General features: G+C 40.7%; 3 protein-coding genes across 3 annotated transcripts; all 3 read right to left on the bottom strand.

Moving 5' to 3' along the window:
• Positions 1 to 1,994: 1,994 nt before the first annotated feature.
• On the bottom strand, positions 1,995 to 11,309 carry smap1 (small ArfGAP 1). The gene is made up of 10 exons (XM_052084387.1): positions 11,028 to 11,309; positions 10,465 to 10,598; positions 8,961 to 9,046; positions 8,640 to 8,715; positions 8,451 to 8,516; positions 8,293 to 8,371; positions 5,593 to 5,723; positions 4,128 to 4,338; positions 3,158 to 3,495; positions 1,995 to 2,672 (listed from the first exon to the last, which is right to left on the bottom strand). Exons 1-10 carry the CDS (start codon positions 11,143 to 11,145, stop codon positions 2,538 to 2,540), a joined length of 1,374 nt encoding a protein of 457 aa, XP_051940347.1. The 5' UTR covers positions 11,146 to 11,309; the 3' UTR covers positions 1,995 to 2,537.
• Positions 11,310 to 11,821: 512 nt separating this feature from the next.
• On the bottom strand, positions 11,822 to 17,453 carry cenpk (centromere protein K). The gene is made up of 10 exons (XM_052084404.1): positions 17,343 to 17,453; positions 16,319 to 16,420; positions 16,167 to 16,223; positions 15,869 to 15,932; positions 15,047 to 15,093; positions 14,893 to 14,975; positions 14,708 to 14,806; positions 13,447 to 13,576; positions 13,283 to 13,336; positions 11,822 to 12,530 (listed from the first exon to the last, which is right to left on the bottom strand). Exons 1-10 carry the CDS (start codon positions 17,343 to 17,345, stop codon positions 12,375 to 12,377), a joined length of 795 nt encoding a protein of 264 aa, XP_051940364.1. The 5' UTR covers positions 17,346 to 17,453; the 3' UTR covers positions 11,822 to 12,374.
• Positions 17,454 to 21,376: 3,923 nt separating this feature from the next.
• Positions 21,377 to 23,937, bottom strand: lbx1b (ladybird homeobox 1b). Its single transcript, XM_052084403.1, has 2 exons — positions 23,290 to 23,937; positions 21,377 to 22,729 (listed from the first exon to the last, which is right to left on the bottom strand). The coding sequence occupies exons 1-2, from the start codon at positions 23,612 to 23,614 to the stop codon at positions 22,242 to 22,244; spliced, it is 813 nt and encodes a 270-aa protein (XP_051940363.1). The 5' UTR covers positions 23,615 to 23,937; the 3' UTR covers positions 21,377 to 22,241.
• Between the last annotated feature and the right edge of the window lie 1,528 nt (positions 23,938 to 25,465).

Here is a 25,465-nt window from a genome sequence, read left to right as displayed (position 1 = left end):
CTTTTTGTCAAGTATGTCTGTGGAACATTCCCAATATGTTTTAACCTCGTTTTTCCTTCCGGGTACTTCTGCTGCACACAGGATGTGTAAGCAGTAAAGTCAATCAAACATGATATGTCATCAGGGAAATTTCACAAATTCAAATCCATCCCTCATACCAGTGAGGCATAAGTCAGCCCTCCCAAAGTTGAAAGGAGGACTTGGCGCTGCTACTGGGAGGAATGTGGCAAGGTCCTGGAGTAGAGCAAAGAAAGAGCATTATTCACATGGCTGCTGGCCTGGATTCTTACTCTAGAGCCGTGTTCGCTTTGACATACAAGCTAAGAGGAAGGCCCAACCTCCTTGTAAATGCTCTATCATCAAACATCCTTGTGCAACGTTACAAAGTAGGCCTGGAGGACAGGTCGGAATTCAACATACTTTAGATGGTTTCAGGCTTTGCCAAGCCTGAGGTGGCTCTTTTGCATATATGGGCCTCCTCTCTATGTGGGAACAAGCCTCTTTTGTCCATTGCCACCATTCGAGTCAAGCACACTGGAATCATCATCAATAGAAACAAGGTTGGCTGGGCAGTGCAGGATGGCTAGTGGGTGGGGTATTAAACAGGTAGAGCTGGCTGCAACTACCACACCCACTTTTAATCCTCGCAGACATAGACAAGGACACAAGCTAACGTAATTGGGCAGGGCTCATTGTTCTGGGGAGAGTAAGACTTCATTTGATACACAAATACATGGTATCACTAAAACAGGGTTTACGCAAAGAAAGGCTTGGATCACTCTGCATGCCACATCCACCTGTAAAAGCCATCACTGGGGTGGGTTTATTTGTTCTGGAACGTATCCCAGTTTGAGCTGGGCGGAGAAACATAGCCGACGTATGTATTGACAGACTTTTGTTCTGACAAACCTGACGGCCATTGCTGTGTGAGAGAAAAAAAATACCCTTCACTCAAGAGAGGCAACGTGAGGCACATTTTCCCTACTTGTCAAACTGTAACTGAGTATGAATATGTTGCATCATGAGTCTACTTTTCCAAAAGCTCTGTGCGGATGTGACTGACGATTAGGAACATAACAGAAAGGCATTCATTGCAGCAGCTACAGTGCACTTGCACAGCCTGCAGTTGAAAAACAAGTAAGCTCTGCTCAAAAGAATGCTTTATAATCCACATCAACTAAATGGCAATGGCGTGTAAAGCGTAGTTCAGTTTCTTTTACAAATTTATTGTCTCGTTTTTATAATGCCGTGCAGAAGTACACCGGGAACCAAGCCTTTTAAATGAGAATAATGGTCAGTTTTGATTGCCTCTGTCAAAAGGTATTCATTCACCCGAGAGAATTTCTGGAATTATCAGAATGCCACTGTACTGCATTATACGAAGTTACCATTAATACATAATTTAATTCTACGCACTTAATTTGTAGCTCATGATACTCGGAAAATTACACTTTAAATTAGGTATTTTTAAAAATCCCCTGCACACCCCTGGATTAGATTTATGCAGCCTTTAGCTAGTCAAACAAATCAATGAGCGGAAAACTCCAACAACCGAAAGTTAAAGTAATACTGCCACCTGGTGGTCATTTTTAGTAGCATGTTAAAGGTTTCCAATGTTTGTCAGTAAAGCCCCTGGCGTTGGCTGAAAATACACAACCATTTGAGTATTGCTTTCAAACTTCGCTTGTAGCAGACGTTAGGTCCAAAACACAAGACGTAAACAATTTATAAATCTGAAGTAGTGAGGTAACATATAAACAAAGACAAATTATATACAATGTCTATGCGGAATTGCATGTATATATATATTCTACATATACTGTCTCTTTATGCAGAATACCTTCCTGACAATCAACCAGAATGAAGACTTGTCTTCATGGTGAAAAACTGCAGATCCAACATTTGCACTTATTGTAAAGTCATACGACTTGTCAGGCGTAAACACGTGCCCCCTTTACTTTTCATTCATTAATTAAAGGAGAGATGACACATGCCAATGATCCTGACTTTTATTTTTTTTCTATATAGGGGAACCACAAGTACTTTAAAAGGTTATACAGCGCTGTACAGTTGGGAGCAGTACAGACCGACCGGATTAGTCTCATCTTCTCCCTTTAAATACTATTTATTTAAATGTTCTATAATCTTATCCTGATACATTGATACAATAAAAGCTTGTGTAACTGGTCCTGCAGCTTTTATGATATGTCAATACAATTTTTGTTGGGACTGTTATTTCCTTATATTTGTTGTCCAAAAAAAGGAAAATAAAAGCGATGATCAAAAACCATACGACAGGCAGAATCTGCCAGACTGTAAGACTCCCAATTCACTCACACAATTAGAGAGAAAGAGAGACAGAAAGGAGACGGAGAGAGGGCAAGTAGAGATACAATTTTCATGTTCTTGAAGGCTGGTCCATGGTGGAAATCGACATCAGTTCGTGGTGAAGTGCAGAAAAACACAAAAAGAGCTTTTGCACCTTCTGCAACCACCACTCTTCCTCCGTCCATCCGTCCGTGGTCTCACCGAAAAGCTCACTTCCATAATTGTGTGCTCAGAGTTTGGCCGGATCCAGGTGCCGCCCAACCTCCCATGGCAGCTGGAGACTGAGTGAAGGCCATGTGTCCGGGTGCGCCGTTCAGATGCAAGCCCGACATCTGATGGTTCACCTGAGGGTGGCAAATACCTTCCGATCAATAGTGGGGAAAGAAGCCATAATCTTGACCAACAACTCAATTTCTAGCACTGAAGTGATCATACATAAAATGGACACACCCTTGAGAATAAAATCAGATGGAGGTAGGCCTCATCCTTAAAATGGACTTTGGTGCACAACATTTTTTTTCTTTTGGCTTTTCCTCTGTGACACAGATTTTTTTTTTGCACGTGTCGCATATTGCCCTCTCGTGGTCAGAATTTCAACTGCAGCTTTCAACTACCATCGTAAATCGGCCAAAGCTTTTACGTCCACTCATTCCCTGTACGGTAAAACACTTCACATTACACTTTTTGGCCTATGGCGAGCAGTTTTGGCAGGGACCGCTTTCTTGTGTCGTTTTTAATACCACACCGAACATAAATAATTCTCCATCCATCCATTTCCATCCATATGGGCAGTGACTTTACAGAGCTGTAGCATCAATCACAGTGATACCTGAGCCATGTTCCACTGAGCTTGTTGCCCAGGCTGGATGGCGTACATGCCCTGGGCAGGCACCATGCCGGCAGGCATCGCACCGCCATGTGGCGCCATCATTCTGGGGGCCATGCCCATCACGCCACTAGCAGGGGTATTTCCCATGAAGCCATTGGGCATGGTCATCCCAACCATCATTCCCGGACTGGGCCCCATCATAGCTGCTCCACTCTGTGCCATCATGGCACCCATGACTGTCGTCGGTGGCATGGCCGGGCCCATGCCGGGGAAGGCTTGATAACCAGCAGAGGTGTGGACAGGAAACTGCATCTGAGAGGGTCCCATGAACATGCCAGCTGATGGAAAGAAAGACATTTACGCAAATCATAATGTTAATTTCCCGTGAAATACAGGTTTGCTCATGTTTAGAATGTCCACAACTCAGTAGGGAGCACACGCAATGTGTCTAAAGTTATTTCTCCTTATGGCTTCATTCGGCACCTTTTGCACTGGTGTTACCAATACTCAGACTGATGGATGGAAGGCCAGTGATTTGATCAGATACTCTAATACAAGTAACTCGATGGACCTTTGAAATGTAAAATCAAAAAAAAAAATTTCATACCAATTGTTCTTCATGTTATATAAGCTTTTGTAGATTAATAGAAAGCCCCACATTGTGTACTCTTTGTAACTATTGACATTTAGGGCATTGAGGGACTTGTATTCAGTTTGAATTTGAAACGTCTGACCGTCTCTGAACGCATCTCGAGGAATGCAAGAGATGTCACCGTTTCATGTAATATTTCCGTTGTGACGCTATCCATTTGAAACACAAAAGTTGAGTGTGTTACAAATGATAATACTGTACAAATATTCGATCACAACCGTCGACCTGCCTGCAACATGGCACGAGTGCTCATAACATGGCCCTTCTGAGGTTTTTTGTCGGTAAGTTACAACATAACGTAAGTTGGTGTTCGCTTACTAGCTGGAGCCTGTGGCGGCATGTTGTTAGTTCCATAGAGTGACAAGATGGAGTCCTTGGACATTGGTTTCTTTGCATGATCTTCTGTCTTGGTTGTGCTACTGCTGTCATTGAACAGGTCAAGCTCGCCGTGTCCGGACCCTGGCATGCCTCCGCCCACTGCTGCCTGTTGGCCTTGTGTAGGAGTGCCTGCAACGCTGTTGGAGCTCACCTAGATGAAAAACAGCCAAACATTTAGAGCGAGATTGGACGGCACCAGGTTCGTGCTGGATTCACATGGGGCAGACTTGGATTTTTTTCTAACTCCACTGCAAATATTGTTTGGATGTATATTAAGTACCTATGAGTTAGTTGCAACAACAACGAAGTAAACACGGGCAAATATCAATATTAAACATTTTGTATGCATCTTGACACGGATGACCATTCTAGTCTTTAACTTTCATTCAGATTCATAGAGCCTTGAAAACGTATTCATGGCTTGAATTTTTTTCACATCTTGTGACCTTACAATCACAAACTTGAATGTATTTGTTGAGATTTTATGCGAGAGACCAACACCAAGTCGCACATTATTGACAGCTGAAACCTCCCATGTCCAAATTCAGTCAATTTCAACTTTTTTTCCCTTGCAAATCAATATTATTGGTCAGTCACCACCCCATGTGCATCTGTTATTTTTATAACTGGTTAAGCAATATCAAAAATAGATCAATACAAAAAATCCAGAACAAGAACAAACATTAAGCAAAGGTGTGTATCGGTAATTGGTGTCAATCTATGGAATAAGCTTGAAACGGATCTGAAAATGAGCAAATCGTTGGAGGAGTTAAAAAACAAATTCAAAAGATTAGTGCAAAATAACTACATGAATCTGAATTAAAATAGATACATTTGATATACTTATAAAATATAGTAATATTACTGTTTGTTCTTGTTTTGGATTTTGATCAACTTAACAATTGTATTCAAGGAATGCTAATTATAATGAATATCAGAAAATTGAGATACAAAAGAAAGAATAACTATCTATATACAAACCAAAAGGTGTAGAAATAGAATAGCATAGTATAAACAAGGGTAAAAATATTTAATGATATTTAGTTTTTCATGTTTTTGTTTTGAAAAATGAACAATTCAGTTACATAATAAGGGGTAGGACTAGATAAGTTATTTACTTCTTCCTACTCCTTTGAGCATATAACTGTGATGTGTGTTTTTTTTCTCTTTTAACGATTTCTAATTTTCCTTTTATAATTTTGTTTGACCTTTGTCAACCTGTTATTGTGTGTACTATATATGCTTAATAAAACAAACAAACAAACAAGTGTTGTAAATGCTGCGCATTCTTTGACGATGCAATGACAATGGCTGAAGACGCAAGCGGGTTTTTTTTTAATGTGATGGTTTTGGAGTTGTGAGGATTCCGCCTGACGCTAGCAATGTGGTGGATTGTAGGTTGTACCTGAGGAAACTGAGCAGTTGACGTGGAAGATGGTAGGGGGTTGGATACCATAGGACCAAATATATCCAGGTCATTGTTGTTCTGACTTGTGCTGGTGATCCCATTGTTGCTTGGTGCAGCTGCCGGTGCGTCTGCCAGAGAAAAGTGAAAAGACTGGTTTTACAGGTGGAAAAAGCTTACCACACAAGGGAACAGAGCACTGTCAAGACACACACACACACGCACAATTATTCAGTTACACAACTACTAACTAGAACCTGCAATGTTTCCCCACAAACACAGACCAAGTGCGACTTTTGTTTAGCGAGGTCAGAAAAAAATAATCCCTCAAATCATGGGCTCACTGACCACAAGACATGAACTGCAACCCGTCTCCTCTTTAAATAATGCATTTCATCAAGCATCAAGCCAATATGGTCCGGCACTGATGTGACTTTTTAGTGACCCTTTCCTTTTTGCCATGTTGAAACACAAAAAGTCAGCAAGGAGCGTCAGTGACTGAATCAGCAACTTCAACTTCCTGTCAGAGCAAGGCTTTCGGTGGTTCACTGCTTCAACATTTCTGGATGTGTCAGAGATTTTCTCGGACAAAGTTAAAGAAACGACTTGGCACACGGGAAAATTGTCTTCAATATCGGCGGAAGCGGACCTCTGAGAGCGAACGACAGTTAGTTGCTCCGCGATCACACTCAAAGTCCAGACTCCACGAGTTCGACATTTTATTGTAACATATGCAAATATTGTAACATATTTGCATGCCGCACCCCCGGTCCGGCACCTCGGTAGTGATTGGTTACCTGTTTTTCAAACTTGAACCATCAGTACATTGGCGCCTTTCCTGTTTGGTCTACATCGAATTAACAGGTTGCAGACTTTGCGGATGGCCAATGTCGCCTGGGCGCGACGGGTGTTCTCAACTCGTCTTTTGTTGCTCAACTGTCGCCCACCTGTATTGACGTGCTAATTGTGGACTTCAACAGCCCTCCGGCCAGATGGCCGGCGCCTTTGTGTGCAGGCATTTGGGGGTGCTGGATATGCACCCAAACACTTCGATGTGCCCAAGGAAATGAAACTTAATTTTGCTCATAGATTCCTCTAACAGGATGAACACATAATTTTGCATTGCAAAGAACATCCTGTAATCCATGACTGTTGCCCGTGAGCTGTTCATGAGAATTTACAAACTACACCGTTCCTCTGCAGCTGTGGAGAATCAACATCGACACGATGGCTTTTGAACTTACACTGTCTAATGTTGTGAAGGGTACCAAAAATATTCAAATACTGGACCGAGAGGGTGGAGCTAGACAAGCCGCAGGGTGTTGATTACTCAACAATCTTCAATTGTGTGAAACAACGGGAATGGGCAGGACAAAAAAATGTCTTCCCCCCCCAGGCTTTTTGTGTCATGAATGAGTAAACAGAAGGCAGAACACAAAATGCTTGATGCCGTCCACTGTTGCCGTTTGAGTGAGTCACACTCCACTCCTTTGTTGAATTCATTAGAGGTTAAAACATTATATGACATCATCTCATACAGACGTCGCCAACAAGGATTAGCTGCCAAAATACAATAGAAAGCTGAATTTAATGTGAAGGGAGAAAATGGCAAACGAAAGAGAATTTGGATTATTTTCTTCCTCGAATGAAGTTCAACTTGGCATGATGATGCAGTGCAAATTACGGGATGTCCCTCAGACAGATATTACCATCACAAGCCTCCTCATAGATAATTTTCTGACGCAGAATACACCTCACCAAACTATCAAAGTCATTGCTCGGGGGCCAGATCTGGCCCGCCACACCATTTTATATTGCCCACGAAAGCAAATCAAACATGTCAACCTCCATGTGGCTTGCAAAATTTCAAATTCACATATGTAATAAATAAGATATTGTAAGCATTTTTGTGACCAAACCCCTCATTACAGTCACTTAAACAATAGTTGAATAACCCATTATTCTTGGCTTCTTCATATGAGTTGACAGGCAATAAGGGCCCTCCAAGGAAAATGGTGACTACAATGTGGCCCCGAGACAAAAATGAGTTATATCTTAATTAGAGGTAAGATCGGGCCAAAAAAATCCAGCCCGACCTAGCCTGCGGGTATTGAAGCCCGATCCGGCCCGAGCCCGACCAATTAACTTGATTTGCAGGGCCGAGCCCGAAGCAAACCCGAAATTTCATTTTATTTGTGAGGACTCAGGAGTAGGAGTGATTTATGATAACAAATTAAAGCCTGTCTTTTGTAACGAAATCAAAGTTAAACAAGACTGTATAAACATTTACATCTTTTATATTTCTGTTTCTGCAGAGGGTGCATTAACCGACAATTTTCCATCATTAACGGATTTTTTTTTAAGAGTTGACGGGAAAAATTTAAGGCCGTCCGTCATTGTGACGGTTTGAAATTTGGGCCATATACCACAGCAGCAGTACGTCCTTAAGAATCTAGCGCGGCACTTTGAGAGAGAAGCAGAGAGACAAAGAAGAACAATGATGGGTGGATAATAGACAGAGGGTTTAGTACAGTACATGTGATGAGGCGACTTCAGTTTTTTTGTGATCCGCGGTCTCTCGTGGCCAAAACTATTCACGGCCTCGAAACACCTCAGCGCACTGTGATGTTTATTCATTTTTTAAAAAGTTCCTCTAATCTTAATCGAAACATGGTTGATGAAAAAGTGAAGCAGACTCACCAAGTGCCAGTAGGTTCACTGAAGGTTCTGATGACTTAACTGGGCTGATTTTAGGGACTGGCCTTGACTCTTCATTTTTCTTAAAAAAAAGTAAGTTAACAGTCATTTAAGATAATAAATTGCTGAAATCTGAGAAAGCTGTGCGAATGAGAACTTACCTTGGTGTAAGAAGACACCTTGATCCCTCGCTCTGACTCCTTCTCTTTTTTCATACAATCGTTAGGCTGAGAAAACAAGCATTCAAATAAAATAAAATAAATGAGTTATGTTTGTTTGGGGCCAGAAAAACATATAAATTGATATAAGAATGGACAAATAGTCACACCAGACAACAAAAAGGAACATACACTGCCTCCATTGGTCACATTCATATTGTAGTATTTCTTCTTCTCATATTTATCCCTGATGAAGAATTCAACTGCTCTGGGGCAAGAGTCAAGGAAAAACTGCAAGATAGCGGAACTTCCGGGACCGGATTTGCCCACCCCTACTCGACAGGGTAAGCGGTGTTGATGGATGGGATCATTTTGACAATGGTTTGCAGTGGTGTAGAGCTCTGCACTATATGCCAATGTTATGGCTCTTGTGCCAGTGCATCAAAAATTGTGGCCAGTGAATTCATACAAATCACATGACACTTTCAGGTAAGTGCAGATCGTGAAAGATACTGGTCCGTTTGAGGTCGTCTGAAGTTTGTAGGAAGGTCAGCCTCATAAAGCTGCCTGGCCTTGGTGTTTCCCATATCCTGTATACGCTGAAAAAAGAAGACAGAAATACGGGGCACTTCTTCATTACATGCTCACAGTATTCATGTTTGTAACAAGTACAAGCTGTCAGACCATCAGAATGACCATCAAATTATTGACATTATCAGTTTCAAAATGTGACAACAACTTGACAAGGGACTACAGATGAAAATTAGCCGATAGCTATAATCGGGCATATTTACGTCTAAATGTTCATTAATATGCACTGCCACTTTTTAAATGAATAATAAAATAATACAAAATCATTTGTGTAAAACTTGGGCCGTTTACATTAACAAAAAGCTGATCAACTCGTAGGATGCCTTAAGGCCTTTTCACACAAACGTCAGCCGGGTTATGAGTTGACGTAGTAACATACCAGGAAGTAAATAGGGAGGCTTTTCACATGGGTTTAGACGGGAAGTAGATTCCACCTTGGCTAAACGTACCCATCATTGCGGTTAAAAAAAAAGCCCTGGCTTTGCTCATTTTCAGGAGGAGAACAAGACAAGTATCAGAAGAAAATGCCAATGGTGGATCACATCAAGGCTCACCGGGAACATGGAGATGTTAAGTTCGTTTATGAGCTACCATTTCTAATACCGTTTACTGTAAAAGCCCATCAAAATATCGCATAGAATCAATCACTCTGCCAGCTGCTCTCCTATAACCGGCAGCGCATTGTCATGTGATTGACTTAACCACAATTTATCCACTACTGGGTTACAAGGCTCACATATTATATCACAAATTTAGTTTTTTGTCAATTGTTTGAATCAAAGGCATGATTGTAAATACTGATTATAAATACTATGGAATTATCTTTTACTTTTCGCATAATCTGTTCTGGTTCTTTACTGGAGGAGATATGCTGCTTTTGCTGGATAAACCGTGGAAGTAGTAAGCAGTGCTAGAAGAACAAAAAGTTCTGTCGATCATAAAATAATGGTGACAAACTTTAATTTTAGCAGTGACGTACTGTAATTTAACAATGACGGAAGCAGCGCTAAAATAATGACAATGGACTGCCTGACGGTGCTAAAATATTGGTGATGGGCTATAATTTAGCGATGACAGAAGCGCTCTTCAAATAACGATGACGGACTGATGATTTTTGTGAGATTCATAATGATGGTACTTGCGATGACGGACGTGTGCCCTGGCCACTGACTAATGATGGACAGGCAACATTTTATAATTTCCCACCTCTGTCGCTGGAATTAATAGAACACACATTTCATTGTAATAATACCCTGCAGCACCCCTGATGAGCTGCTGTGCCCCCGTGATTAGTAATCACAACGTACTGTATTCACCCACTGCATTATGCATGCTGTAGTACATTGTGCTTTGAAATTTTCTGTGATAAAACACGACGGGAAATAAAAAGGCAAACCTTATAGCAGGAACATTAACACAACCGTACCTGGATTTGATCTGAGGTCCATTGGTCCAAGTTGACTGACTTCACTCGGGATATGTGGACACCAAGGTTCCTGTGGATGCCCGCACACCGAATGCAGATAAATACTCCCAGGTTCCAAGACGCCCATCTCGGACCTGATAAAGGAAAGCGGGCCCCATGATGGACCGGACTTGTAAGAAGTGGCATAAGATCAAATCCCAAACACTACTCTTGCACCCTACATCTTTCTGTGTTCTGCGACGTGACATTGAAAGATTTAAAATTATTTGGATTAATACGTGGTAAACATGCTGTGTGATGTTTCAAGGAGTAGAAACGGATTCATTGTGAAAGGACACGATGCGTGCTCGAGCAAAGACGAAACGGGTTAACCTGTTAGCGAGGCACTTAGTTTAGCTTCAAGAGACGCGGTGTCAGCTGACAGTCGGAGCCGCTTCCGTACCTCGCAGTCGCCTTATGTAGGCTTACAGATGCTACGATTGTTCTTAACGACTACCCTGAAATATAAATCGACGTTTTGTGTGGCAAAATGTAACAAGTACTCGACATCGTGATTGTCGCACCTTTCGCCTCGCAGTCGGCACAATACTTGTTGTCTTCCTCTCTGAGCATTTTGGACAGGATGACCTGGTGCTGCTCGTTCAGTTTCTGGGCCTTCTCTCTCTCTGAGCGGGTCGTCATGTTCACTTCTTCCGTTGAATGTATCGAATACAATAGTAACTACAACAATCCGTCGATAGGCAAGAAAAGGTGCCGATAAAAGACCATAATCAGAAAGGCGAACGCCTCCGATTGGTATGAAGACACCCGGAACCGGAATCACTTCCCCGCCCACGGGAATTCGCAAATTGACGCGTCGGCCAAATGGGATTGGACAGCCGCAATGACGTCGAATGACTCACAAAGTTCCTCTACGTTTCGTACTAAAGGAACTGTTTGGTTTCAGGATGTTAAAATGCAACTTTTACGCAATACAATCAAAAATCCGTGACAACCATTATACGTGTAGGGGGGTAATATGAAAAAAAAACCCCGTACTGTACGCTACAACAGCTGGACGACACACTTCATTAGGTACACTTGAGAAATCTAATACCAGAGCTGCGAGTAAAGTGATTCCATGCCCCAATTTATGAGTTTTTCGACTAATGAGCCGTCGCTGGGTCAATTTTCGTGCTTTGTCTTGCGAGTCACAATTTGAATTAAGAGCGATCATTAGATACGCCCCTCCTCGAGTGAAGTGAGCAATCGAAAAGGAGAAGTCACTGATGCACTTTCAACCATTAACTGAATAGGACACACACTAAAACACAAACACAAAATGAAAAAAAAAATAAATCACAAGGACACAAGAAGGCGCCAACACAGAACAAGCTTTATTGCAAATGGCCAAGCGAAGCGGGCATGTTGGAGCCTATCTAGGAGATTTGACAGAGGCTTCAATATGCCCGTGACCTTCGTGACAATGAAGTGGTTCAGATAATGGTGGATGGAGGAATAATAATATAATATGTAAAATCGTAATAATATTTGGTAATAGTTATGATTCAGTGGTTAAGTTCAGTAAAAGGTGGAATTTTCTTCTGAAATGTCAGAGCTATAAATTACAGATTCTTTTTTAATATAAAGGTCAAAAATACAATGAGGAACACAAAGCCTTCGCTGATTAAAAAATGCTGTTGACCAATGTTATCCAGCTCAAAATGGCCATCAAAATTAGCATGCAGTATTGTTTTTGAAAAAGACACTTTCATTGGATCCAATAGATTGTGCGGCTGTGCCACCAAAGGCATTTTGGCATATGAGAATTGTATACATGCAACTAAAGCAACATAAATATAAATTAGGAAAGACAAGGAAAAGCAGGTTCAGGATTGGTCCAGTTAATTAACGCAAAATACACCACAGCTTCAGAAAAAAGTTTCCAGGCGAAACTTGAAGTTATTCTCCCGATGTCTTACAGCGATACCATGGCGGAGCAGCATCTCTACATACGGTGGCCACAGAGTGGAGTCTATTGCCACATACGGGTCATGTGGCGTGGTCAGGACCTTGTTCATGAGTGCCTGCAGGGTATAGAGGAAGAAGTTCATATGATTCAATACTCTCTCTCCATCCTCACAGAACAAAACAAAAAGGTATTTTTAACCTCCGAAAAAGAAGGCATATTGTGTCGCCTTTTCGACTTCAGCAAGTAACTTTAGTCTGGAAACAGCAATTTATTAGATTACTAGTGATTTACTCAAGCATCTGTGGTGGAAATGTGCGCGGCTAGCCAATCGAAGCCCCCCGTTAAACATTGGTTTTCAAGTTGAAATAAACAGAATCCTCCAATAAACGAAAGTAGGAGCAGTAAACAGGGAGTACTGTACTGTAATAGTAACACATTGACCAAATTGTAAATTTCCCCATTGTGGGACAAATAAAGATATCTTATCTTATCTTAAATGTACAGCTAAACGCGCAGCTGATGGGCAGCCATGATTTCCAAAAACAAAGCTATTTTGGCAAGAGAAGTTTCTCCCCTAACGGTATCTCCCGAACGACACAGAGGAGGAAGCTGTTGTGCACGAGATGTCGTCAAAAACAAGGAAATCCAACAAACCCGTTGAAGCATTTGAACATGTAGCAACCAAGTGATCAAGTGAAAAGCATAAAAATTCGAGTAGTTTGTTGCTGATGCTATTTTGCATACAGCGGTCATGACTCATTCATTCAAATAATATCTAAGAAGCACAATAACGCAACAATCTCTTAAGTCTTCATAATTCTAAATGTTGAAAATTGAGTAGTGTGTAAGTAGTGCAACAGAACTCACCTCCAGAATATCATTAAGGGAAATGAAGTCTTCATTTACATCATTTGGAATGTTCTGGGGAAATTGGGATCATGATGAGATGCAGTATATCATACTCGGAAACACCATAGAGTTCGTGTCTCATCTTCAACAACATGGTGATAACACTGGAAAAGTGAGCACACCTTCTTGTTTGTTTTGAGGTCATCGCATGGAGGAGGAACATATTTTTCTAGGATGTATCCCAGAGACTCCACCAGCTTTTCCTTGTAGTCTTTCATTTTATTGATCTTGTCCTTGGTTTCCAGAAGAACACTAGAATACACGTCGTCATACACACACCACAATAATCACATTTTTTACTAGCTTTCTATTAGTTTAAAGTATTTATCGTTTTCTGCAGTAATCAATTTTTAGACTGTTAAATGGACAAAAACTTAGTGCAGTGGCTTTTCGCTAGCTCACACCGGTTCACATCTGTCATGAATGACAAGAAATTGAAACCGTTCAACCCCAGTAACCAGTTGGGCATAGTGATTGACATGTTCCCAAACTTCAACGTGTATAGATCCCTGGTAACATGGCCCGGTGCACCAGTGGTTAGCGTGTCAATCTCACAGTGCAGAGGTACCGGGTTCAAGTCCAACTTCGGCCTCCCTGTGTGGAATTTGCATGTTCTCCCGGAGCTTGCGTGGGTTTTTTCCGGGTAGTCTAGTTTCCTCCCACGTTCCAAATACATGCATGGCAGGCCGATTGAACATTCTAAATTGTCCCCAGGTGTGAGTGTGAACGTGGTTGGTTGTTCGTCTCTGTGTGCCCTGCGATTGGCTAGCAACCGCTTCAGGGTGTCCCCCGCTTACTGCCAGAGGACGGCTGGGATAGGCTCCAGCACCCCCCCGTGACCCTTGTGATTGGAAAATGGATGGATGGATTCATGCAACCCGTTTTAACCGTTACCGTTCATCTAGTTGGTAATTTTGCCAGTCCAAGCTCTAATTGTAATATATACAAGTTGCACTCCTCGCTGCCCATCTTCAAAGCCCTCCTCAAAACTCACTTGTATTCTTTGGCCATCGACTCAGCATGACTTAGATTTGTTCTTGGTTTTACCGTTTGGTGCTTTCTACCGTCTTTATTACCGATTAGTTTTACTGTTTATTGTACGTGTTAAATCGCTCCATGTACAGCACTTTGTTTGCAGCGATGGCTGTTTGTAAGTGCTCTATAAATACAGTTGAGTTGAGTTGAGAATATACCTTGTACTGTAAATCACAGGACCAGCTAAAGTATGAAAAAAAAGTGAAATGTATAGTCCGGAATATACAGTATTACAAAATATAGAGTGGGCCGAGCATTTAGCAGGACAATAATAAGTTTAAGTGTTCAATAGTTTTGTCTTGGAAAACAGCAAAAGTATCAATTTCACCGAACCTCACACGTACTTACCTGTGATCGGATAATTTCTCACTTTGTTCTTGTAGTCGCTTAGCATGCTCAGTGGCAGCACTTAGCACCTGTCCTTTTTCCTCCAACCACTTTTGTTCACTTTAACACACAAATGACACAAAACCATGAACAAAACACCTCACAAGAGAAAGTAATGCATGCATGCGATTTAAAAGATCATGTACAGTTCTTTCGTTTCTCGCAGATTGTCCCGCTTTGCTTCATAGCAAGAGAGAACCATCTCAAGTTCAGAGCATAGCTTGAGCATCTGTGCAAAACAGAGCGGGCATGTCAGAAGCAGTCTCCTTTTTCAGGCCTGTACTTTTCTTGCACATGTACCTCCTCTTTTCCAGCTTTCAGTAACACTTCAGAGTTTTCTGCCAGCACTACATGGATTAAAACAAACACACAAAATCAATATGATATATTTCCCACAGTTTACTGGTGTATACATGAATGGTTTTGTTTGTTGGTGAGAAAGTCAACATAAACTGCAAAACTTTGGAGAAAAAGTGGTGAATGTGTTCTCCACTTTTTTCAACCTGTGTGAAACCGAGTTATTTCTTGGGTACTGATTAATGCAAAGGGCTCCCAGATTGAGACACAATTTGGAAATGACAATGCTCAAATTCCATTTATGCCTTCATAATTGTATTATCATATGTTATTCATATTTGAATATATTCATTGATATGGAGTAATTGATTTTGTTGATTATTTCTCACAATAATTAGCAAACAGATAAGTATCAATTTGCAGCACTTGATTTCTGTGAATCTCTGCCAGTGTTAACATGTACATCACAAATGATCACGTCTGTAACATTCCAAGAAAATCAATGTCAACGACTGTTGAGGTACTTTTTTTTTTGTAAAGAAGAAGCTCACTCGCGGACTCATGAGGTCCTCGAGGACTACCCGGTGCCCGCGGACACCACATTGGTGAACACTGGTCGATAACAAATAACAAAATAAGTAAGTTAGAGGCTGAACTGGGCAGACATCAGCATTGAGTGTTGTTTTAGTTTAGATGTATTCTGAGTGTATGTCACTGAATGATTTTATTCCAACTTTTTCAGCATACATCTTGAAAAATATGTTTTATGTACAATTTAAGTGTAAGCAGTCATATTTATATCCAAAAGTTCCAATGGTTACTTACGCCTCGGTTCCACTGTAAGCCACTGCTTCATTTCCGCTTCGGTTGCTAACAGCTGATTAACAGACTAAAAAAACAAAACAAAAAAACCATTTGTCATTACAAAAAAAAAATCACCATTGCTTTGAATTCATTAACTAGCCCAGGCCACATTCAAGAAATACTGATCAATCTAAAAATATGCTGCAATACAGTATGCAGGAAGATAAATACCAACCACTCAATTATTTCTACCCTAACTGTATGTCAGGTATTGACTGAAGCATATTTTTTTTAAAATTAAAATGTGCAGCCAGCTCACCTGCGCTTGAGTATTTTCACATTGGTCTGGCTCACATAGAATGATCTTGTTTTGAAGCTGCAACAGGGTAAGTATTTTGTTTAGGTTCCACAGAATTGTCATTTCAGTGCTCAAAATCAAACATTTTGATACAATACTAATGCATAAATCACCTTATCGAGCTGAGCAAACTGTTGCTCACATTGGTTCACTAGCTCCACCTGGGCAGCTTCTGACAATTCCGTTAGAGCCTGGTTGCCCTGTTTAACGTCATCCTGCAGACATAGAAGCAATTTTGCGTAGAAGGTGAAGTCATGTCAATAATTCATAGTCATTGGTGTAATGTTTCGATTTTCAATATTCAACAAACATAAAACATATACCCAAGAGTTGTTGCTGTTGTTTATTTTTTTCTCTGAGGTGTAGTACCTTGAAAAAGTATATAACCCCCAATTCCATGGGTCTGATCATCAAGCCACTATTAGTGTCTCAAATCGGGCGGTATGATTTACTATATGGTTTGTTCCCCCAAAGTCTTCTTCCGATGTATTTTTGTAATAAACACAAGCAATACATTGATCTGTATTACATACATCAATATATTTATTATATTTTAATGTTTTGATATTACAGATTAGCCTTATAGAACAAAGGCAAATGAACAAAGAATTAATTTTACAGACGGTTAACTGATTGACTTCAATTAGAATCGTTAACTGACTTTAACCTGCTCATCTTATATTGGAGATGCACAGCTCTAATTTACCCTCTCAAATACTGTGGCTTACAAACTATTGTTCTCGTTCCAACTTTTATTTATAGATTGGATTCCAAGTTCAAATTAATTTGTTTAATTACATAAAGTTGTTTTTGTTGCCTGTTACATATGTTGTGCTTATTTAAGAAATAAGAAACTATCCAGAACATACCTTACGATTAAATAACTGAGTAACTACGTAAGTAACAAATGGCTCGTCTTACTTCTTCGCGTAATTTAACACAGGTTAGGACTTTATGCTTAGGTGATACTGTATATGAACATCAACACGAGGATGTCGTGTCATGTCATGAAGATGAGCAAGTAGCTCCTGTCGTGTTAATTTAATCATCGTTCATGATGTGACTTTTGTTAAACCAACAGAAACTATTCATGGTAATCAATCCACAAGTTGACATAAACAGGAACTCAATACTTACCATTTCTGATTAAGCTGAACTGACTAAAGTAAACAGTACGGAACAAAACGCTTCTTTTTCAAAATGCCGCCAACATTGATGATGTCATAAACGCGACAGTGTAAGTGCAAAACATTGAAGCGCACCACTGCTGCGTGTATCTGCGCATTCGTTTTTTAAACTTCATGTACGGCCTGAATTCAGCACTGTATGTATTTAAGTTAACAGGTGTCATTAAAATAAAAGACAAGAAAATATATCCTATACGAAATAAAAAATCATGCTACTCGTAAGGTTTTCGTATAAATGCACCTCGCCTGCTTTTAGCTACTCACCTTAAAATCGTTGAATGTACAGTATTCCTTCCATTTTTTGTGCCTCTATGGCCCCTATGACCGAATTAAATATTTTTGTTATTATTTCAGAGTAACCAAGATTTTTCTAAGTAAAATCTAACCTATATCATGGTTAAATATTAGGGTTGAAAACAAATTCTACTGCTAATGAAGTAAGCAAACACAGTTTACAAAGTGATTAGCTGTCCGGATATGTCCCAAGTAGTAGTAGTAGTAGCAGCACAATCGTCATCATCATCATCATCATCATCGTTGTTGTTGTTGTTATTGTTTTTTTTTGTTGTTGTTGCAGTGAGTACCGCGTATAAACGTGTCCTGATCTGGTCAGCGTGCGTTTCCACAATTTGCCAGCAGGTGTCTCTGGTTACTCGTCTCCCCGCCAGCACAATCGTTTTTAAATTATTATTTCCCCATTTTACTCACGTGATCTTGTCTCTGAATATAAGATGTTCGTTGAAAACAAATTTTCGTCTATGAATCATAAATGTTATGTTTGATAAAAGATATACTTATGAGAGCGTGCCTTCCGGTTATTTACTACAAGCCCCAAGATATTTAGGTTAAACTTTTTTAAAGAATGCGCCAAACATCTTTAATATTAATAAAACACACTTCTCAGCTAATAGCGATAATATTTAACATGTTGATAAAGAATGAATAATGTTATAACATAACATAATATTCATAAAGTATTACATGGTCGTGATTAATTGCATACTGACTTTAACTAGAGGGGGCTTCTGCCCTTGGATAATGCTAAACGTATGAATCATCTTTACAACAGAATGTTCCGAGCTATAATTGTATCTATTTGCAGACTGTATTTTGTTTCTTTTCTTTTGCTTTGTTTTACTCTGCTGTCTGATTTCAGGTCAGCATTGCGAATGATAATCTGTTCCCAATTACCTTATCTGGACTAGATTAAAATGCCGTTACTTTATGTTAGACTTTGTGCCGTATTTATCACCATCAAACTTTACAAATACCGCTGCTTTCACTAAAATCATGCCACTTTTAACATATTCAAACACGTTTTTTAATTAATTAGATTTTTATGATAGGCTACGTTTTATTAACAAATAAGAATCTGCATTCAAAATTTGTTGGTGCTTTAAACAGATGTTTTGAGTCAAAGATTGTTTGGGGTAGTCTGTAACTCTATGAATATAATGAATAGAACCTAATCATGTTTATCATACCAGAGCGTTGTGTGACTCCATCGCGTTAGAGGTTCAAATTCATCGCAATTTGAGGGGAAATATAGTGTATTTCTGCTGTTTTCAAGCTTCCTTAAAAGTCCAACTGTATATTATTTGAATGATCAACTAGAATTTGATTAATATGCAAATTTACCAACAAATCGTTCCGCGTGAGCCTTCAGCGCAGCCTAATTAATCAACAGTTAAAGGAAATTAATACATACATCAATTCTGTCAGAAACATGCTTAGCCCAATCGCCCGTAAAATTGAAGTTTGAAGTATTAACTGGCTCTGCAGGAAGGCTATGATTAAAACTCCGCAATCCCACTCCATTTATATATAGTGATTTAACTGCAGGCAAATATAAAGTCGTTTACATGTCTATTGTTTTTTGTTTGTTTGTTTGTTTTGTTTTGCAAAAATGGCAATGTTATCAATTGTGAGAAAGTGCTTGTGATGATTATCATCATTGTTACTGTTGCAACTATCACAAAATTTAATGTTTTTTTGTTAACATCTAAAGTCTTAATTTTGGTCATTAATTGCATCATTCACATTTCAAAACAGAGTTCATCCATCCCATTGTCTTATTGCAATACTGTCAGTGGCTCAAAAATTAATTTAGCCTTGCACCTGAGACTATTTTCCACAAGGTGCAAATAATAAAATAAAAGGGATTGGGGGAGAGAAATGAGAAGGGAGGGGGGGGGGGCGGGAGGGAGGACTGTACTATTGTTTCAGTAGGGACTCATGCATCAAACTTCAATTTTCCGGACGATTGAAGTAGTGATTTTTTTTCCTCATCTTGAAGTGAAATACTGAAATACACTTAAGACCTCCAGATTAATTACCATGAAGTGGTCCCACAGACTGTAATATTACTTATCATGGGGCCTCCTGACAAGCCCTCATAAAATAAACAAGTAAATCCATAAACTTGGGTTGCCTTAAGACTCTCCCTTCATACAATATATGCTTGATTCAGAATGAGACCCACAAGTAAAATGAATCTTTTACATCCACCCGTTATCCAATCCAAACACACACACACACACACACACATATATATATATATATATATATATATATATATATATATATATATATATATATTCACAACATATAAACAACCCACTGGCCACTATAGGTCAACTCCAAGCTTCATTTCACAATGTTTGTGAATGTAATTTTAAAGTTGCATCATGCATATTAATTATTCAGTGGCATGAGAAAAACTAAACAGCAGAAACTCTAAAGTGTACAGATTTTTTTTCCAGATGCACCAAATGGAATGGCCCAAGGATACTTTCAATTAGGACTTCAAGTTGACTACTTGCAAAGTGTGTGTGTGTGTATGTATATATATATATATATATATATATATATATATATAGTCCCATAAACCTATTGCAGTTTGAAGTTGGGCGAAAACAGGCAAACACTATAAAACAAGCCACACAAAAAGGCAGGTCTACTTATCATTTCTTTGGACAAAGGAGGTTAAACGGGAGGCAGCCTTTTGAGTTGCTGTTCGTGACACTCGCTCTTTCTCACATCACCATGTTTTCAGCTTCATTAAACCCCTTAAAGACAAAAGGAATAAAGAGGCAAAAGGAAGAAAACAAACAAAAGGCTCCCTAACCAGGCTTTGGCATCAATGCCACAGTTTCAACTCTTTATGGGCTCCCTACTTAACATTAAAAACACTTTCCAAAAAAATCCATTTCTGGTTTAGAAACCCTTCTTGGACAAAAGTCAAACATCTTATTCCGCAGCTAAAGCGGAGAAAGACAAGCGACTCACAAAAAAGGGCCACTTTCATTGTAATTCATTGACTTGTTCAAAACGGGAGGCAAAGAAAAGGGCCAGACATTAACAGCCGCAGATGCCCTCGTGAAGGGAGAGTCTATGTCGGCATTATGGTCTTTGTTCGCACTCACTTCAACTGTTTAAAAGGAGGGTTAACTCAATCCATCAAATTGTCCGAAATTGTGAGGAAATTTCAAAAACCATATGGCCTCCAAACGTTTGCGTCCTTTTTGTGCGGTGGGACACACTTGTCTCGGTATTGCAGGCAGCGGGGGGCGGCCCTGCGCCTTTGTGGCTCGGCCCATCGGGGAACGCTGCTCATTTGTCCCCACTTTTCATGCTTTACGCTCAAAATTACGGCCTGGACCCGCAGAACAAAAAAAGACCCCCAAAGGCCGGCAGAAAGTGGGCCAAAACTTTGTGTTTTCGTGGCATCCTCCTCTTTATTTGCCGGGGCCAGATTTGTGTTTCTCACATAAATTTTTGGCCCGAATAGAGAAACACGTCTGCGGGTCAAGAAGCCATGATACGCATTTAAGACGTGAAAGGACATGGGAGATTCCGGACCACAATATGTTTCGAGCATCCTCGTAGAAAAGGAAACAAAGGGATTAAAGAGGGCAGTATAATACGTTTAAATAGACGCGTTTGATGGTTTTACACGCCCGAGCGGCGTGTCGTATAGCACGTTTTTTTATTAGTCTGCAGTAGAGAAAGTAAAAATTATTGGTTAAGAATTACAGCGTAAAGGAAATATTCAGCGGGGGGGAAAAGTCATTTTATTCCCATTGTTGCCTATGTACATTGCAGTCTGTGCATTAATTGGTTTTCAAATCCTGATTTTTTTTTTTTTTAGAAAGGCACTTACAGGTGTTCAAATAATAACAAACGGTATCCAAACAAAGTAGTCCAAAAAAAAAAAGAATTAAAAATCACCGCAATAAAAAAGGAGTTTTTTTTCGGCATCAGATAAAACGCCTCATCGTAGGAAAAAAAAAATCCCAATCTTTATGCACTGCGGCACAAGGCGAAAAGAGGACGGGAGCACCGCAGCGGCTCCCGAATCACAAAAACATTTAAATAAAAAAAGAAACAAACGGGGATAAAAAAAATACGTAAAATAAATAGAACAATAATCACAAATCAAATCATGCATTTGCATGCAAAACATGATTGGGTGAGGGCAGGCCCTATATGAAAACGAACAGGTTCTGAACGTGCGCGTGCGCGCGCGCTTGTATGTGTGTTGGCGTTAAAAAAATAACAAGAACAATAATCATAATAGTAATAAATTACACGTGTCATTTTTGACCATATTGCTTTGATTGCAAAAGACTGTTTGTTACATATCGTGAATGACCACTGCATATTTCTTCTTGTTGTGTATCCATGCTTATCCACTATGAGTGCCCGTACAAAAGTATAATTACATTTTGGTACACAATATAAGCAGTAAGTTACAAGTAAGTCCTCGACGGTGTTTGTGTCCATCGTTTTTTTTCTTGATGAATTGTTTTTTGTTTTGTTTTTTTGGCTCTCCCGCGCTACAGCGCCATCAGTCATCCACGTCAATCTCCACGTCCTCGTCCTCCGAGCACTCTTTGCTCGTTGTGTGGTCTGAGAAAGGCGACAGCGGGGACCTCGTCACTTTCTGGCCGAGATCGTGCTCCTGCTGGCCCCCCCGCGTGGGGGAGTCGACTCGCGGATGGCCCAGCGTGCCATTGGCGCATTTCTCCAGGTCGGCCAGTTTGGCCAGCTTGTCCAGGGGGACCTGGCCGATAGCCTTAGCCGACTCCACGTCAGCCTTCATCTCCTCCAGGTCTCGCTTTAGCTTGGCCCTGCGGTTCTGAAACCACGTGATGACCTGCGCGTTGGTCAGGCCGAGCTGCTGGGCGATCTGGTCCCGGTCGGCAGGGGATAAGTACTTCTGGTACAGGAAGCGCTTCTCCAGCTCGTAGATTTGATGGTTGGTGAAGGCCGTGCGGGACTTTCGGCGCTTCTTCGGGGTGGTTCTCTGGCCGAAGAGGGTCATGCCGTCCCGCCCTGCGGAGTAAAAGGCACGGCGTTAAAAACAAATCCAAATCAAACGCAAACACATTCGATGCCTTATTAGGAAAAAAATCACACGGGAAATGCAACAGCGTGACCGCTTGCACGGTCATCAGACAATTCAACTCCATTTTGATTGGCAATAATTGAACAGTTATTGTGGCTGCAGTTTGCGGTCTTACCGGGAGCGCGTGTCTACAAACAATGCGACTAAATGATGTCACCAAAACGATTACGACATCTCGGCTCACCGGTGCACCGCAAACAGCAACCGCAATTTGTTCGATTCACACCTCTAAACTGAGCCATTCTCTTGTATTACAACCTCAGCGGTGCTGCAAGTGTTCCTATTAATGCGACCGGTGAGTCCAATAAATGTATACATTTATTGAAAATGTGCGAGGCCCCAGTCCAGATATTGCGGGACTTTCGGGTTAATTGTAATTGTGCATTGGCATCGGATACGTTTGCACATGCCCCTTAACATTTTGTTTTTTCCAGAGTAGCATCGATATTAAGATGATCATTAAAAAAAAAATATTTGAGGCGCATACCTTCTGCCGCCTGTAGCACGCTGACCTCCAGCCCCTTGAAGGTTTTGCTGGCCAGCTCTTCCAGGGCGCACAGCGGAGAGGTTTGGCTGAGCAGAGCCCGGCTGGCCAGAGGCAGGCTTGAGGCGCGGTGCTTCTCGCTGGACGAGATGAGATGAGCCGTGCCACAAATAGTGTAACTTCGCTTCACGGACGGCTTGTTGAGGATGTCCTCGATGCTGAAGGGGGTCAGTGGCTTGTTGGAGTTGGCGGGCGGAGGCAAGTGGTCCAGCGGGCTTCGCCTCCTGTTTTCCCCCGCATCACATTTGGCCACTTCTTTGGATGTCATCACTGGTTGGTGAGTTGGACTGCAGGGTCGGGGTTGGGGGGGAAAATCACAACTGAAAACGAGTGCGGCTATGCAGGGGGGGAGATGGGTTGCAAAAGTCACATAACAGAGGGAGACTGAAGGTGGACAATCTTATTCCAAAACGGGATGTCTTTCAAAGTGCTCCTCCGGAGTCCGGTGCGGCGAGAAGCCTCCCTGAAAATGGGCGAGCTCCAAACACTTGACGATCACTAACAAGTTATCATTGACTGGTTAGCTAATCAATTATTTCCAGTGGCACTTTCGCCCTCTTCCCTTTCACTCTTTGACTATGTTGCGGTCCAGCGCGGAGGTTTTTTTGCGACTGGAAGTGGAGGGGGGGCGGGTGTGGGGGGGGGGGGGGGGGTTGTCCCATTAATTAGGATGCATGGCTGGAAGGAGGAGGAGCCCGATGGAATTATCATGCGTTGTACTCATATCATCTTCGGTCTAATTTAGTCGTGTGGTGACTTACGAGAATAGCTTTGTGGAGTCAATGAGGGGGGAGGGGGCAAGGGGGGGGGGGTGAGAACGAGAAAAGGAGGGAGGGGGGGCATACGGGAGAGAGGGAGAGAAATCACAAACCGTAGCCTATTTAAGCCTTTTTACGGATAAAAGTTCACCTTCCGCTGGCGACATTTTTGCGTTCTTTCATTTTGTGAGAGAAATTGGATTATTCGACGAGTGGACACTGGTTGGTTTTAGTTGTCGAAGTTAGACATAAGGATGTTTGTTTTTCTCGCCACGAAAACTGGATGATTCTTACTTTTGTAAAGGTAAAGTCGAGCTGAGCCATATATCAGCTCTGACGATGCCTCCTCTGGGGCGCCAGAGAGGAGCAGCATGCGGCCCTCTCAGCATCACCAAAGCGCGCTCATAATTCAGGCAATGGCTTCTTTTTCCTCCCTTTCCCTTCCTTTTTTTATTACTTGCAAGAACTACTTCATCTTCTCTCAAATGTCCCTGCGCCGTGCAGGTTTGGCATCCCGGGTTTGCGAAATGCAATTTTGAACATAAATACAATTTACCCACACAATAATAGATGAATGAATGAATGAATAATAATAATAATAATAATAATTTAATCGTTTAGTTTTTTTCCCTACAAATTGTTCAGTTTAATTGTTAGTGATTATTTTGTGGCTATATATATTTTTTTAAACAGAAATATGGATGAAATTATATTTAAGTCTGCTGGTGCAAAGATGATTCATTATTACACTCTGTTCGATATAAATATTATTAATGTTATTGTTCTTATTATGATTCTGAAATAATTTGTGGGGTTTGTGTTAACTCCAATATTGCACACAGTAATTCGTTGCCTGCACGCTAATAGTTGTTGATGTAATTTTCACAGGAAATATTAAAATGAAGGCTAAAAGAAAACAAAACCAAATAACAATAATCTGCTCGGTTGAGAATAATAGATCCTGTCATTTTTATTTGCTGCTGCAGGGGTTGAGGTTTAATTTCAGCGGTAACTGCTTATGTGGTATTTTGTTGAGAGGTGATCTATTTTCTGTCGCTTCACCAAATGTGTTTATGCACAAATGTGTTTGACGTTGCTAGTGAGATAACAAATAACAAATAATTCAGGGTTTTATATCAACATATTTCCAATCCCTTTGCAGTTATTCAAACCAAGTTTAATTTTTTTTTTTATCATGATGGAAGATGAAAAATGTCGAAATGTCAAACCTGCAAATAATGTCAAATGACAATTTGACACTAACTTGGGGCGGGGGGCATTTTGCTGTATTAGTCAACTACCAATGTCTGTTTCAAATAAGAAATTAAAAATGATAAAATAATCAAATCTTTATGTTTAAT

This window comes from Hippocampus zosterae, chromosome 13 (assembly GCF_025434085.1).
Source record: "Hippocampus zosterae strain Florida chromosome 13, ASM2543408v3, whole genome shotgun sequence".
NCBI lineage: Eukaryota > Metazoa > Chordata > Actinopteri > Syngnathiformes > Syngnathidae > Hippocampus > Hippocampus zosterae.
Note: the sequence above shows the minus strand (reverse complement) of the source record. Positions and strands in the feature narration are given on the sequence as shown.